This window comes from Lissotriton vulgaris, chromosome 7, assembly GCF_964263255.1.
Source record: "Lissotriton vulgaris chromosome 7, aLisVul1.2, whole genome shotgun sequence".
NCBI lineage: Eukaryota > Metazoa > Chordata > Amphibia > Caudata > Salamandridae > Lissotriton > Lissotriton vulgaris.
The window spans coordinates 454,709,347-454,726,963 of NC_141695.1; the positions used below are offsets into that span (position 1 = coordinate 454,709,347).

Consider the following 17,617-nt stretch of genomic DNA (forward strand, 5'->3'; position numbering starts at 1 on the left):
ACAGAATAGCACCAAGAATTCTCTTGTCTCGTGAAGCAGAGGACGCCATAGTTCAAAGAGTTCACAATGTCTCAAATACACAACTAAAAAATAAAAACGTTAGTGCTGAGCTCCGAGGCAGCCGTTGTTTTCTTCTCCGGGGTCAAGACGGGTTTCGCTACTCTTGGCAGAACTGATCCCCCCCTTGAGATTCCCGGCTTCCGTTTCACAAACCCCAGAGCGGTAACCAACCAGTCTTGCACCAAAAAAAAATCTTCTTCCTATCGTGGCCGCAGATCGTAGCGCCGTCGTCCAGAAACAGTGTGGTCCGGGAAGGCTCCCTCAGATTCAGCCGACGTCACAGCTGGGCTCTTTTCTTCATCCAAGATATCTCTGTAGTCGGACAGCACAGTAGGATTCACCAGGTCCGGAGAGACGAGACGGCAGTGAGTTGAATGCACCCACCGCTTCCTGTTGGTCACTCGCACAGCCGTTCGAGTTGCGAGCAGGACTTGCTCGGGGCCACGCCACCTCGGTTCCAAGCTGTTCGCTCTCTCAAACGACTTAATCATGACATAATCGCCAGGACGAAGATTATAAGCCTCTCCAATGGAATTGTCAGGGAGCGCTTCTCGAACCTGTTGGTGAATAGAAAGTAAATCATTTGTTAATCGTGTCAAATAATCGTTCATCATTATACAAGGCACATCATGTAACAATCGCGGCTTAGGAACTCCCCATATATTCATAGGCCTTCCAAACACCACTTCATACGGTGTGAGGCCAGTTCGAGAGTGGGGCACTGATCTAAGAGAGAGTAATGCTAACGGCAAGGCGTCCGGCCACTTCAATGACGTGGACGCCACAATCTTAGCCAGTTTTAGTTTCAACGTGGCATTGTACCGCTCGACAAGACCTGCTGACTGAGGGTGGAACACAGCATGAAACTTTTGCTGGATCCCCAGTCCCTTTAGCACATACTCCACAATTTTCCCAACAAAATGAGGACCATTATCGCTCCACAAAAATTTGCAAACTCCAAATCGAGGGAAGTACTCTTTGAGCAGAACCTTAGCTGTTGTCAAAGCTGTATTATCTTTCGTGGGGAAGGCCTCAACCCATTTTCTAAAAGCACACACCACCACTAAGACATACTTAAGGTTATTGCAACACTCAAGCTGGATGTAATCCATTTGAAGTACCTCGAATGGTGCAGAAGGTGGAACGAACCCTCCTTTCGGAGTATGCTTCCCTTTTGCAGGATTGTGCTGTAAACATATCAAACAGGTCTGCACTACTCTCTTAGCAGTATTGGCAATCTCAGGATGCTCCCAAACTCGTGTTAACAGTCGAGTGATTGCAAGAGCCCCCACATGTGCCAACCCATGTGTCATCTGGACCATCGCTTGCAAGTAAGCTGCAGGCAATTTCCATCTCTCCATGTCCTTGCTCCTCCAACAACCCTCGTCATCCAGTACCCCTTCTGCTGTCCATGCTACAAGTTCTGCTTCAGTCGCTGATTTTTGGATGTCTAGTATTTCTGCTCTAGCATCATGCCATCGCTCGGCCTGCGACTTCACTACATACATGGGGGAATCATTTCGGGACATAGCTGTTTGTCTTGCTATACTGTCTGCAAAGGCATTGCCTTGTCCCACTTTGTCAGTGACCTTTTTGTGTGCACTGCATTTAATTATCGGTACTTTCTTTGTACAAAGCAACGCGTTTAGGAGATCACGCACCAGTTCTCCGTGCATAATGTGTACTCCATGAGAAGTCAAAAACCCATGCTCTCTCCAGAGTAGGCCGAAGTCATGCGCTACTCCGAAGGCGTACCGGCTGTCTGTGTAGAAGTTCACACATAAGCCAGCACTTATTCGCAGGCTCTTGTCAAGGCTATCAGCTCCGCTGCTTGGGCTGATTTCTGGGGTATTCGTGCTGTTTCTACCACTGTCTTAAGCGTCGTGATCGCATATGCTGCAGAAGTCGTGCCATCTGGCAGCCTCAAACACGATCCATCAACCCACAGTTCCCCATCCACATCTGGAAGTGGCATATCCTGTAAGTCGACACGACCCTTTGTTTGTTCCTCGGTCAGGAAAACACAATCATGGTGTTTTTCCTCCTGGCCCTCTTCAACCGGATAAGGCAATAAAGTGGCAGGGTTCAGGGTAGCACATCTTTTCAATGTGATATGTGGCGCCAGGAGTGTGAGCTCATATCCTGTTAAGCGTGCGCTCGTAAGATACTGAGTCTTTGTTTGATTTAACAGGGCATCTACTGCATGGGGAACTAGCACCAACAGTTTGTGTGATAAAACTATTCCCTCACTCTGCCGTATAGCTACTGCTGTTGCTGCAACTGCTCGGAAACACCCAGATAACCCTCGTGCTACAGGATCAAGAATGGCTGAGAAGTACGCACATGGCCTCTGCTTATCCCCGTGTGTCTGCACTAACACTGATAACGCGCACCCATTTTTCTCGTGCACGTACAATGTGAAAATCTTTGTGTAATCTGGTGTACCTAACACGGGTGCAGAGCAAAGGGCCTGTCTCAATTGTTCAAAAGCATTTTGACATTCTTCTGTCCATTCAAGGGGTATTGGTGTAGTTTTGGACAGTAATGCTAACAAAGGCTTTATAATGTGCGAAAACCCCATTATCCACTGTCTACAGAAGGACGTTAGTCCTATGAAGGCGCGTACATCTCTCTGAGTGCGGGGGACTGGTGTATCTAAAATTGCTTGAATTCGATCTGATGTTAATGCACGCCCCTCCTTAGACAAAAGATGACCGAGGTAGGTCACCTTGGGTCTACAGTATTGTAGCTTTTTCTTAGAGACTTTATGATTGTTCTGAGTCAAAAAGGAAAGCAAAGCAAGTGTACTCTCCTCACATTGTGCAGAGGTGTCCGCAGCCAACAAAAGATCATCAACATACTGTATAAGGGCTACTCCGGATTGTAATTCAAAAGAGTCAAGCTGTCTTTTTAAAGCCTGGCTATAGATGCTGGGACTCTCAGTGTAACCCTGGGGAACACGACAAAATCTATACGATTTATTATTTAACGTAAAGCCAAATAGGTATCTGCTGTCGGGATGAATGGGAATGGAAAATAATGCGTTTTTAAGGTCAATAACAGAAAAGGTCGTTGCTGTTGGGGGGACCAATGTAAGCAATGTCGTGATGTCAGACACCACCGGGTATTGGGGAACGACAATTTTGTTAATTTCTCTCAAATCAATAATAAATCGATAGACTTTGTCGTCAGTATCTTTCTTAAGGATCGGAAGAATAGGGCTGTTACAGACATTGTAAGGAACTTCCTCCACTACTCCTGCCATGATCAAATCCTGAACGATGTGCGTCAGGGCAATTTCACCTTCCCTAGAAATCTTGTACTGTGGTACTCGTGGCAAAAGTGCTCCCTCCTTGACAGTAATTCGAATAGGTGGAATAAGCATCTGTCCCACATCCGTATCCGAGGTCGCCCATAACGTGTGCGGGAGAGAGGCCAATGCTTCCATTTCTTTCATTGTACAAAATCTGTCTGAATCAGGGTAATTGTCATTCAAAATAACCCGCACTCCTTCAGGAGCGCAGCGTATCATTGCTCGAAAATATTTGAGAAAATCAATGCCCATAATGTTATCTGGAGTGTGATGTGACAACAAAAATGGGCAAAAGCTGAAAAATTTATCAATACAAAGTGCAAGAGGTTGTGATAATGGGCTAGGAGAGGGTGTGCCATCAAACCCTATACATGTTATCGTTTCGCCAGACAGGGGAGCCCTTGGAACCAAGTTTTTGGACAAAGCACTACGAGTAGCTCCTGTGTCAACTATAAACTGATCAGTAGAACCCAAAATGCCCGCTGATACATATGGACCTCTTTGATCTACTGGCACTTCAACTGATTCCGTACCCCATCCTACGCAATCCTATGCATGCACATAATCCTGATGCTCCCCATTCTCACCCTCCGATATCTGATATTGATTCCGTCTATCAAGGGTATTTTGTTCATCCTGACCACGACCCCTCGCTTCAAACCTACCACGATCACTTCCGCCACCTCTTGCTCCTGAATAACTATTCCTCGACCTCCCACCTCCTCGACCACGCTGGCTACGTTGCTCACGAAGCACCGGACAATCTTCAGCCCAATGCCCAAACTCCTTACAATATGCACATTGGTCCTCAGCAATGTCGGTACGACCGTACGACGCATTACCCCCTCCTCGCCTGCCTCTATCATTCCCTCTAGATTGCGCACCGCAAACCTGTGCCAACATCACCTTCGTTTTCAATTCCTTCGTTTTCTTATCAACACTTTCTTTACCCTCTAATTCCTGCCGCTCGTAATACTGAGCCATAGTTAACAAAGACGCAGGGGTCGCCGTGGTCCAGGAACTTTCACTTGTTTTCAATCGCTTTGCAATCTCCGGTAGGAGATTAGCCACATACTTATCAACAAACAAATGCCTACCCGTATCATCTGTTAACGATTGACCACTGTAATCATAAAACGCTTCTTCGAAACGAGTAAAGAAATCAGATACCGATTCGTCTGGCTTCTGTTTGCACGAAGCTAGCATAGTCCAATCGATCTTTTTAGGAGGAACAAGCGTTTTTAGTTTGTTCAAAATAGCAGCTGGGAGTTTTAAAATTAAATCACATGGTTTGCATGCAGGTTCCCTGTCTAAATCAGCCTGGCTGATGTCCTTCCAAGTTGCCCCAAACATCGTTTGATCATTAGTCTTACGAATCGGCCTCCACATATCGGGCGGAAGAATTAACCCAAAGAAAAGATCTATATCAACAAGAGTCATGACACAAGAGGAAATGGCCCCCTCCACCCCTTCATAGAATGCGGATGGATTCTTACGGAGATCAGGTAAAGCATTTTTCAATGCCATAACATCTGCTCTATTCCAAGGCGTATACACCCAATTATATACAAAATACCCCTTTGAATTTGCCGACGTTTTATCATCATCTGTACCGTTCCCTTTAGGGGGAACATACAAAGGTGCAGCTTCACGCATAGGCATAACATGCACTCTAGAATTCTTATCTGAGCCCCGGATAGAATACTCTTTGGACTGCTCCGTCGACCCCGGCACGGACTCCTTAGCTGTTTTTCGTTCTTCCCGCAATCTGGACGCCTCATCCCGTAGCTGGAGCAGTCGCGTGAAAAAGTCATCTGCATCTGCAAGAACAAATATACCTTTATCCAAATTCTCACGATGGACTGACATAGCCTTAGGTTCTAGGTTCTCTGAATGTTTACGGAATCGAGTAATAACTTCATCTGCAAGAGTATTCAAAAAACACATCAATTCTCGTTCTGTCCACTTATTCTTTTCAGCTACAACTTCTGACACAGTTATCTGATTCAGATTTAGCTTTCTAGCAAAACTACGCAAATCCGCAGCTCTCTGCGCAGATAACCTGACACTCGACTTATCCGTTTTATCCGACTTATCCCGTTCTTCATCGCCCGAATCCTCAGTCGGGGCCGTAGGCTGAACGTGCGGAGATCGGTCTAATAACGAAAAATCATCAATTTCATTATTAAGGACAGGATAAAGCGGACGTTGAATAGGAAATTGACCGGTCGTTTGCAAATTACGTTCCCGTGCCTCCCTCTCTTTCTTCTCCTGCACCTCCTTCTCCTCAAGCTGTAAAGCTTTATCTCGAGCAGCCTTGCGCTGCTCTTTGTCCGCCAAGGCAACCTCACGCTTCATTTGTTCACGCACCGCTTTCTCCCACATTCGCACACAATCAAACATATCCCGTCTAGACCTGCGCTGAAACAAACATTGCTCCACAAACTGAACCTTTCGCAAATCAAAGGACCCATGTAGTGGCCATTGCAACTCGGGATCGGTTCTAGTGTATTTATGCCATAATTTACTATACAGTATAGGGGGAAGGCCGAATTTCACAAACATCTCACGATTAGGTGTTCCCTCTGGGGGAGCCGGCTGGGATTCTGCTAACCTATACGTGGTACCATTTCCAAGACAGCACATCCCTCGGAGTGTGCTTAAAACAGGCATGTTCAAAAAGTACCACGAAAGCGTGATACCATAAAAATGGCACTTACAGTACTTCACACAAATGTGCCGCTCAAAGCACGAACAAAGTTAGAGAAACATCTCTACATGCCTGCCTATGTGAAGTGCACTACACATATATATTCAAAGTTCATAAAGTCAAAATGTTAGCTAACTCAAATCGTAGTCACAATCATAGCACTTCAGTAAGCGTCCGTAGACTACCTTACCGATCACAAATCTTACCCAATCTCAAATATCCAGATTCCAACTGCCAAGGTCTTTGATCGAATCAGCCAAACGGGCACTGTACAGCAACGCAGACGATCAGGATCTCAGTCGGAGACCGGCGCCACCTGGAAGGTCAGATCAGAAGGAAGGGAAGAAAACATTGTGGGTGCCAAGACTCGGGTCACTCAGTGGCAGCGTACGCGTCCATGGCGAGTTTCCAATCCTTCGTCACGACCTCTCCTTCGGGCATCCGAGTCGCCGATGAGTCCCTTCGTGGTCGCCAATTTGTGGTATTGGGTTCCCAAGGCCTACATGCTCCGCAGAATACCCACTTACACCAAAAGAACTGTTGGCACGGAAACTGAAAAGTACAAAAGACAGGTTTATTAAAACCCCATGGAGTGGTGGTACATTCCAACAGCACCCTTCGGCAATGCAAGAAGTATCACACCGAACGTTGGTGCGAGTCCTTCTTTTATACAATTTACAGGCAATAAAAAGGTAGGCGGTACAAGGTTACAGAGTTTAGGTACATATATGGTCATTTTTGGAGCACAGCCAACTCATGGGAGGGGTTACAACTCCACTGGTCAGTTTGGCGGAACATTCCTGAGGGGTAACTGGTCAGTTGGAACTGCGCATGTACAGGCTTGACCGTTACTAAAAATAGCCTGTTGCTGGGCAAACTCGAGTGGTCAGCGGCACGGACAAAGGACTAAAGGGCATGCTGACCACGAGGCCGCTCATTCCCTAAAATGGCCGCCGTAACATACAAAATGGCGTTTTCGAATAAGGCCAAGTTAAGGAAAATAACGTGTAGCAAAGCTAAGCACTAGCCCAGCCATTGTCAAATTACGACACTATTGCCTGACCTGTCCCGCCCATTCCCACACAATCTGGCTCAGCCAGCAGCTAAAAAATAAAACAATATTGTTCCATTTTGGTGTACAGACAAAATATCGACTCCAAAATATCGACTAGACATAATATCGAGTTTTAAATATAGACTGGACAAAATATCGACTGGACATAATATCGAATTACAAAAATATCGTTTTTCAGGTAAGTGAAGTAATATCGACTGTATAAAATATAGATAGCAAAAATATCGAATTTTTAATAAGATATAATATTTTATAGTGTATTTTTATGTAATAATATGTGTGAAAAGTGTGTATTAATGTTATAAAATATTTAATTAAATGAATTTCGTTTTTATAATAATTGCGTAATGTAATTCTGTAGCGGGTTGTGGGTTTATAGGGGAATAGGGTGGGAACTAATGTAATAATAATTATTTAATTAATATATGTTCGTTAATATTTTTAATTAATAATTAATTGATAATTAATTAATATTAATTAGTTAATTAATTAATATAATGTTGTACATATTTTGTATTAGTAATTAATTGGTAATTAATTAATTGTAATTAGTTAATCACATTAATTAGAGTACATTTTTAATATATATAATTTTGTGTTATTTTTAAGTAATTAATTGGGAAAAAATAATATTAATTATTAAAATAATTACAGCTAATGTGCTAATATATTAACTTTATTGTTATTGTTAATTAATAATTAATTGGTAATTAAATAATATTGATACATTTTAGGTAAAGGAGCATTTTTAGGGTTCAGGGTCAGTTTTCAGTTTTTGGGTAAAGGGGCATTTTTAGGGTTTTGGGTCAGTTTTCAGTTTTAGGGTAAAGGGGTATTTTTAGGGTTCAGGGTCAGTTTTCAGTTTTTGGGTAAAGGGGCATTTTTAGGGTTCAGGGTCAGTTTTCAGTTTTAGGGTAAAGGGGTATTTTTAGGGTTCAGGGTCAGTTTTCAGTTCATGGGTAAAGGGGCATTTTTAGGGTCCAGGGTCAGTTTTCAGTTTTTGGGTAAAGGGGTATTTTTAGGGTTCAGGGTCAGTTTTGGGTTTTTGGGTAAAGGGGTATTTTTAGGGTTCAGGGTCAGTTTTCAGTTTTAGGGTAAAGGGGCATTTTTAGGGTTCAGGGTCAGTTTTCAGTTTTTGGGTAAAGGGGTATTTTTAGGGTTCAGGGTCAGTTTTCAGTTTTTAAACGATATTTTTGCAAGTCGATAATGTGACCGTCGTTACTCTTTGGAGTGGGAATACTATTTTTTACACTTCTGGTATTGTACGCTAATATAATAGTATCCTATTTAATTATAGTATGTTATTATATATATATGTTTTTCCAAATATGATTGTAAAAAATTATTTTTATTAAGTTTATTTATTATTTAATTATTATAATTTAATTTAAGTATTTTTAAGTATATTTTAGTAATTAAATTTTAATATTAATTTAATTAAACACTGTTTTTAACAAAGTCGATATTTTTTATAACTATATTATTGTAAACGATATTTTGTACTCGATATTTTTGTACTTACCTGTTTGTAGATACAAACTCGATATTTTGACTGTCGATATTTTGTCCACGATATTTTTGCCAGTCGATATTTTGACCCTCGATATTTTTTCAGTGATCCTTTTATTTTGGCTGCTGGCTGAGCCAATGGGGTGGCGCTCCTTGACCACTGCAGAGGAGCTGCCGCTGCTGCAATGGCAACGTTTATATGTGGATGTGATAGTGCTTCCTGTGCCCTAAAGTTATCACTGACATGAACTATGCATGGGGGAGAGGGTAGTCTCCTTCTCACCTTACCTGGCATGGCTTTGAGAAGTTCAGGCCCGAGGCACATCACAGGGCCCGAGCAGGGCTGGACAGTGAACAGAAACCGGCCATGGCAAACTGCTCAGCCGGCCCACCCTGGGGTGAGGGGGAGTGCAGCTGAGCAGTTTGCGAAGGCCGGTTTCAGCTTATTTTGTTACAGGGGGCCGATATTGCCGACCCCAATAACAAAAACGGCCCCCAGAGGTCCAAAATCGGCCCCAACCCTAGCGGCCAACAGGGGAAATGCCCGGTGCCCGCTATGGCTGGTCTGGCCCGAGGCCCGAGGCCTGTCACTGGCACTGTAGAGGGAACGTGGTCACTAAAGGCTGTCAAATTGTTTTTATTGCTGGGTTCATGGTGGAGGTCAATATATTTTTAACAGGGTTGCCATTGATAGTGTGTTGGCATTACAACAGATTGACGGCCCTGTGCCTCACCACACACACACACAAACAAGCTCGATGTGAAGTGAGGAAGCAAAGCTATGCATCCACCTTCTGTGCAACAACCACAAAGAAACGTGCATGCGCCCAGCACATGTTGTGGTTATTATCTGTCAACACAACGCTCCAATGTGTGTATCTTAAAACCTCAATTAATGCTAATTCTTCAAAAGGACTGCAATTTTCTAGAAATATTGTAGAAAACCATTGTGGCACATGTGGAATCCTTAACTCAGCATGAGTGAACTATAAGAGATAAAAGACCCCACTTGTGGTTAAGTATAAATGAGGGTGTCCCTCTTGCAGATGAGCAATAGGTTGACATGATGTGCCAGATGGTAGAGCTGGAAGACCAATGAGAGGTAGCCTGGGGTGCCACCATGCAGCATCCTTAGCACTATGCAACTGTGATTGCGCTTTGATCGCCAACCGTTGAAGGCCTTGAGACCCTCACGGGTGAGTAGTACGTTTTATAAACACCTGATTGATTGATTGGTTTGATATGGGTGTTATATGGTCATAGAATCTCAGACATTGATTCAATCCTCTGCTAAATTTCATCCTTCTGAGATATATGAAACAGAGATGAATTAAAATTAAAATACATGGGTGTTATGCAGAAATAAACGAATAATGCTTTGGATTTTTTTAATGAGTTCAATTAACGTGTTATGTCCGTTAACATGTTATTATTTTCCGTATTGACAGCATCGTCCAGCACTTCCTGTCCCGGTAACTGGATCTACCACTCTGGAAATTGTTATTTCTTTTCTACTAACAGACTCAATTGGACAGACAGCAGAGATAACTGCATTCTTATGGATTCTCAGCTTGCAGTAATTAAAAACAGAGATGAAGAGGTAAAGAAACACTAAAACTGAAGACGAAATGTGGCATATATTTTAAAGCCAATGCACAGTTTGTGAAGACTTGTTTATCATCATTATGTTCTTTAGGCAAGAGCTGTGGCTGGTCGTGTCACAGTTCAGCAAGAGACTCAGTGATGACATGGCAATACAGAAAAAAACAATATTCATTACCATTAAACTTACGCCATTAACTGTGATGTAAAGTTGCGCTGTACTGAAATAGCTATACCTATAATTAAAGGATGCAGCATTCTACGTTGGGACCTCTTCCCTGCTTATTGACTGCAGTTTCAGAAGAGAGCAGGCGGATGCCACACAGATTAACTCAACATACTTGCACAGGGTTGTGGGCATGTGTTTGGAGCAGGATCTGCTTCATCTGTAATATCTTGAACGACATAGATGCTAATGACAGTTCAAAGGTCGTTCCGAAACATTACATTTCATGTGAGTGGTCTACAGGTGGTGGAATCTTCTCTCAAGACTAGTCAACTACCCACCATTTGCTGATGTAGTCTGCATTCCCTTGGACACACCGGCCGATTCACAGAACTCATCTAAGATAAAATCCTACCAGCTGATAGTGATACTCTTGATTGTGGATTCTACCTAAGATACTTACTTCCCCTTAATTAATTCAGTTTTCTGTTTTGGCAGGCTACTTTTGTTTATGGATGCATTTGCTACGACTCATTTTTGAATTTCAGCTTCTGATTGCTTTTTATCTGTTATCTATCAATTGTATCACTTATACTTATATTCTTTATCTTCTTTTGCTTCTTTATAAAAGAAAATTCTTTGAAATGAAAAAAAAGATAAAATCCTAAACTTACTACTTTTGGTATTCACTGAAAGCATTTAGTAGTAGTAAAGTTAGGACTACTACCTTTACTACTACTAAATGCCTTCTGTGAATACCAAAAGTAGTACGTTTAGGATTTTGTCTCAGATTAGTTCTGTGAATCGGCCCCCATTATTTCTACAAATGTAAATATACACTCACAAATTATATGGATTGAAATGAGGTCTTTTGGTATAAATTTAATTGTGGTCTTAAATTTAATTTATCTCGAACCTTCCCAAAATAATGTATGGGTTCTCTTGAACTTTTGGACTAAATTAAATGTTTGGACTGTATTGACAACAAGAAAATAATAGAGTTCTTTATTTGTATTACTTCAGTAAATCACCTTGCAGTATTTGATCATCCTTTCGATTTTATCAATTAAATAAACGTTATTAGTAAGATCTTATATATTCGATCCTATTTTTACACTTGCTTTTCTGTTTGTCACTTTCATCCTATTCTTTTTTTGATATAATTTCGTTTTCAGCTTAATTTGTATTGATGGCCAGAAAATACTTATCATGTATATTGTAAATATTTTGTTTATAAAAACAGGTGTTTATCTTTGTTGATAAGCCTGTTTAGTTTGTGTCAATATTACGATTACCATAACATTTATGCAATGGCCTCCTCGATGGTGATATGTCATCTGAACATTTTACTAAAATTGTTCTACCAAAAAGAGGCCTTTTAAAACATCTGCTGAAATTGAGACCCCTACAAGAAAGCAGGCAGTTAAGACTCCCCTGCTTTACACTGTTAGAAGGAGGATCGGTATTGACCATCAGCAGATTCGGAATACCAAGAGAGCATCGTTCAAAGAGTGACTGGACAACAACACCCGCAACAGCAAGGAACTCTTCAGCATCGTCAAAGAGCTCTCCAACCCCAACGCCAGCAACAACGACATCACCCCTTCACAAGACCTCTGCAACTCCCTCGCCATGTTCTTCCACAGCAAAACTGCAGACATACACGACAGCTTCGGACCTCAAACTCCACTCCAGGACACCAAATCAGAGACCCCCAGCAACACCATCGACTCCTGGACCCCCATCAGCATTAAAGACACCACCCACGTCATGAGCACCATCCACTCCGGCTCCCCGTCTGACCCATGCCCCCACCACATCTTCAACAAAGCCCGCACCACCATCGCACCCCACCTGCGGAACGTCATAAACAGCTCCTTCACGTCAGCGACCTTCCCTGAAAGCTGGAAACACGCACAGATCAACGCCCTCCTGAAGAAACCCACATCAGACCCCAAGGACCTCAAGAATTTCAGACCCATCTCACTCCTCCCCTTCCCGGCTAAAGTCATCGAGAAGACCGTCAAGAAACAGCTGACTGCTTTCCTCGAGGGCAACAACTCACTCAAACCCTCCCAGTCTGGATTCCGAGCCAACCACAGCACCGAGACCCCCCTCATTGCAGCCACAGACAATATCAGAACCCTGATAGACAACGGGGAAACAGCTGCCCTCATCCTCCTGGACCTCTCAGCAGCCTTTGACACCATATGCCACCACACTCTAATACACCGCCTTATTATTATTGCATTCTTATATAGCGCCAGAATCGACCCCCGAAGGGGTATTTCCGCGCTTGCCTTGGGAACCCGTCCTGGTTTTTCCCTGTGAGATAGCCCCTACAGGGCATCCCCAAGGTGAAAGCCAGGCATCCCGCCGCGGGGGGCCGTTGTGGATATTAAGCAAGCTTAATGCCCAGAGTTGCAGAGCGTGAACCCATGATTAGGTCAGGCACCGAAGCGTGAATTATCGAGTCGTGGACATTTGAGCTCAACACCCTGCCGCGTCGGGAATTGAACCCTGGTCCCGGGTCTGACCTCTGCTTCAGGGTCTGCCTGCTCTAACCAGTGAGCCACACTTCTGCACAACACTGGAATCCAGGGAAAGGCCCTGGAATGGATCATCTCGTTCCTCTCCGGAAGAACCCAGAGAGTCCGCCGCCCCTTCCGCTCCGAAGCCATCGAGATCATCTGCGGCGTCCCTCAAGGATCCTCACTCAGCCCAACACTCTTCAATATCTGCATGAGCCCCCTCGCCACCATTGCAGGAAAACACAACATCAACATCATCTCATATGCCGACGACACCCAGCTGATACTATCCCTCACCAAGGACCCAGCCACCGCCAAAACCAACCTCCAAGAAGAGATGAAGGAAGTAGCAGACTGGATGAAGCACAGCCGTCTCAAGCTCAGCTCGGAGAAGACGGAAGTCCTCATCCTCAGACAATCCCCATCCGCCTGGGATAAATCCTGGTGGCCATCGGCGCTGGGAACTGCACCGACACCCATGTACCACGCACGCAACCTGGGCTTTATCCTGGACTCCTCCCTCACGATGACCAAACAAGTCAACGCCGTCTCATCCTCATGCTTCAACACCCTGAGAATGAATTGGAAGATCTTCCGGTGGATCCCCACAGAAACCAGAAGGACAGTCTCCCAGGCCCTCGTCATCAGCCGACTGGAGTATGGGAACGCCCTTCACGCAGGAACCACCGCCAAACTCCAGACGAGGCTCCAGCGCATACAAAACGCCACCGCATGACTCATCCTCGACATCCCTCGCCACAGCCACATAACCACCCACCTGAGAAACCTCCACTGGCTCCCCGTCAATCAAAAGGATCACGTTCAGAATGCTAACCCACGCACACAAAGCGCTCCACAACATGGGCCCAACTACCTCAACAGCCGACTCTCGTTCTACACCCCCACCCGCCAGCTTCGCTCCACCAGCCTCGCCCTCACCAAGTCCCACAAATACGCAGAACCACCTCCGGAGGAAGATCTTTTTCCTACCTGGCAGCGAAGACCTAGAACTCCCTGCCCACTCACCTACGACTGACCCGTGACCATCTCAGCTTCAGAAAGCACCTCAAGACCTGGCTCTTCGAGCAGTAGCAGCACCCCCTCCCCCCCCCTAGCGCCTTGAGACCCTCACAGGTGAGTAGTGCGCTTTATAAATATTCTGATTGATTGATTGATAAATCCACCTACAGCAGGTCAGAAAAAATACAGGAGGAAGGCAAAATGTTCTGGGATGACTCTGCAAAAAGGGCCAAGTCCAACAGTGATGGATTTGCATTTGTGACTAAATAGTACAGGACACACTTGTTTATTTATGAGAAGGACCTTACGAGCTCCAGCATTTCCTGAAATAATGTTTTCAGATGGTGCTTCAGTTCCTTTCAAGTGGACCAGCCTTGAATGTGCGGTAGCGGTTAGTGTTATGAGAGACAAGGGAAACACTTAGCTCTTCAAGGACACTGTGGGTGAGCTCTTGCTGGTAGCAGAGTAGAGTACTCTGCTGGGGTTGTCTATCCATAAACAAGCAGATCAGTTGGCAGGGGACTTTTGGCACAAGTCTCCAGTGCAGGGACTCAATTTCTCAAGACTTCCTACACCAGCGACTTCTGACCCTGAAGTCACATTTCCATATTTTAGGCCTGTATGAACCTAGTGAGCGGGGTCTTTCCGAATCTTGCATAGTTCATCTTTCTTTTAAGGTTAGTCACTAACACGTTTCGTGCTAGTTTTTCGGGCTTCAGTGAGAAATGGGCAGAATGATTGTGTGCCTCAATTTATCTTTGGCCAAGAGCCACAAAAAGGTTGAACCAAAGGTTCATTTTACATCATCCATGGACATAGGGCCGCCCCAGTGCAAAACCAACTGAAATAAGTGAATAAAACGGTGGTGTGTGGCCAGACTTTAACTAGAGCCTTACACCACTGCAAGTCCAGATAACTCAGAACACCTGGAAAGTCAAAACAGTCAGCTTTGTGCTCAGTGCTAAGTACAAACAGGCAAACCTCAAGCACTTTCAGGCATGTGCCAGAGATGTAGCAGCCTATTGAGGGCCTCTCCCAACATACTAGTGCGAGTGCAGTGTATTGTAAATTAAAAGGATATCATAACGGGGGTTTGTGGTTCGGCGCGCTTTCATTCATAACAGCAAAGTTTCTCACAGTGTATGTACCTAAAGAAGCTGAGCTTGGCCGTTCAGTTTGTACCCTACTATTTGTAGTACAGGCCACTTAGCAAATGTAGCCACAAGACTGGGATTCCGCCAAGAACACCTCCTAGTAAATGAGATCTCCTCGTGAGCTGTGACATTAGTCAAGTGGAGCGACCAGCATCAGATTCACTTCTGATTGTAAGTTCTTCAAAGAGGGTTGTAAGTGATCTTCTGTTAGGGATAAGCTGTCTTAGGGGACGTTACTATTTTTCAAAAAAGCGTTTTCTTGACTGATGTTTATAAACATGTGGTGAATAAACTGATCTTTCCTGTTTAATTTTCAGGCATTTATAGAACACAGAGGCAGGGGTCGTATTTGGATCGGTCTGTCCAAGGCGCAGGACGCTCCGTGGATCTGGGAGGATGGGACCTTGTTATGTGACAGGTATGTAAGGAGATGTTTCTAGACAGTGAGCTAGATGAGACCATGCCCAACAGGATGTTGGGAATAGGAGGGCTTGAGGGTAACGCTAAACAGCCATTGGCATGGCCAATGGGCTTCAGGGAAAGGAGGACTGGGTGAAGTCTATGGCCACAGACCACATCACGCACCAAGAGTGCAGTGTGCCAGGCTGCTGAAGTTTGTGGCCTGCAGTCTGCAATGTGGGGACACGGGGTCGCCAGAAGGTATCCCCCTGCACCCAGAGCCGCTAGTTTCCTGCAAGCTTTAATGACATGGGAACTGGGAGCAGAGGTGAATAAAGAACAGTACTTAATTTGAGCTGGATGTTGCGGCGGGGGCCACCAACTCTCATTGTTGAGAACAGCACTTTCTTTTCCTCATCAGACTTTGACCCAGAACAAAAGAGAGAAAAACATAAAAGGGGAAAGAAGGAGAAAGAGAAATCTGAAAAAAACAGTAACAAAGGAAGAAGACAGGAATCTGCAGGAGTGAGAAAAAGGAGCTGGGAGTGTCTGGTGCTAAATGAGAGAGGGATGAGGTGGAATCAATTCTATTCACTCCATTATTAGCGCCTGCCACGGGCTTCTGAGCAACACCTTGGGCCACTAAACGTATCTTTTTTTCAAATGAAGCACTGTTAAAGAACCCCATGTACTTCAAGTACACTTGACTTCATCTTAGGCCATAGTTTGAAGGCTTGGGTGTCAGGTGTGGTCGGTACAGAGCAAGGACCAAGGACACGCCCTTCGCCCAAAGCACAATGGTCATGGAAGAATGTGGTACCCAGAGTGCTCTTCGGGCAATGTGGAGTTGGGATCCAAGTGTGCGAATCCCAAAATATGTATACAACAAATAGCAGTCACTAGAGACACAGAATAAATAAAGTAAGTGAACGACAGATAGACGAGTGTTCTGGAAATATATGAGGAACGATTACAAATTAGAGATGATTTCTGTCCCATAAGGAGATTATCAGCAGGGGGGCGTGGCTAGCAGCCTAACATGGCAGACATGTTTTGGTAGGGCTCGGTCCACGGGGCCTCATTATCCTGGAATTATCCTGCAGAGGTGCTCCCACGCAGACGGGACCCAGCAGAGCTAATGGGCTAGGCCACTGAGACAAGGAGTGGCGGTGGCAGAGAGATGGGGACTGAACAGCGGCACTGTTCAGGAATCACCGGAGTCTCCCGCGGCCTGGTCACTCCAGAGGCCTTGGGGGACGCGGCGGAGACTGCAGCGAGAGGGAACAGAACTTGCCAGTGCTCGGCACTCCGGTAAGCAGGTGTGAGCGGCCAGCGTGAGGGGGCGCGAGGCCCTGAGGCAAGCGACATGCGGAGAGAGCCAGCTGGGCAACGAGAGAAGGTGAGCCCGAGCCCGGAGGGGGAGCAGAGGCCTCAGCAAACCGGCCCCCGGGGGGCAGGGTGCCAGAACACGACCAGCGCCGGCCCTTTAAGCTCTCAGTAGAGTGCATCCGTGCACAAGCAGGCTACCCGGAGCAAGTGACACTCCTCACCTGAGACGCCTGGTAATCGCCTGCATCCTGGCCTTTTGCGCGGGGTGATCACCACGAAATGGCGCCGTGCTTCTGACCCGCCGGAGATTAAATCGTTGACCCCACGGAGGCTGGAGAGGCGGGTTCCCCTTCCTCTATGAAACTGCTCTGGACTCGCAGCCGATTGCTGCCTGAGGTCCCCAGCAGCCCAGAGACGCACTGAAGGTGGGTACCCTTCTGCGAAATGCTGCATTCCTGGTACTTACACTACTGCCTGACCCTAACCTGGCGGCCCGCAGGACATAATGAACTACGCTGTCCGTTACCTGCATATGTAGCCTACTGTTAACGCGCCCGCAAGCCAGGGCACCAGCGGCCAGAGGGGCCCTCAGTTGTCACCCCGCATCTGTGTCCGTGCTCAAGGCCAGACTTACCTTGAGGGGGGCGCTTTCCCCCGCCCCCTAAAATGGCGACGAATCGGTACTAGGACTCCGGCTGGCGCTATTACACCGGTGCTACTCCGCCTTAAGAGGGGTATTGTTTGCCAGA

The 17,617-nt window shown here is 45.4% G+C and overlaps 1 protein-coding gene across 2 annotated transcripts in view; it reads left to right on the forward strand.

Moving 5' to 3' along the window:
- LOC147701848 (CD209 antigen-like protein C) overlaps nt 1-17,617 on the forward strand; it is a 473,405-nt gene that overhangs the window by 379,284 nt on the left and 76,504 nt on the right. For both annotated transcript variants that reach the window (XM_086930481.1, XM_086930482.1), the window contains 2 exons: nt 10,116-10,267; nt 15,458-15,558. In XM_086930481.1, the coding sequence (XP_086786607.1) occupies nt 10,116-10,267; nt 15,458-15,558 (253 nt within the window). The remainder of the gene's footprint in view (nt 1-10,115; nt 10,268-15,457; nt 15,559-17,617) is intronic.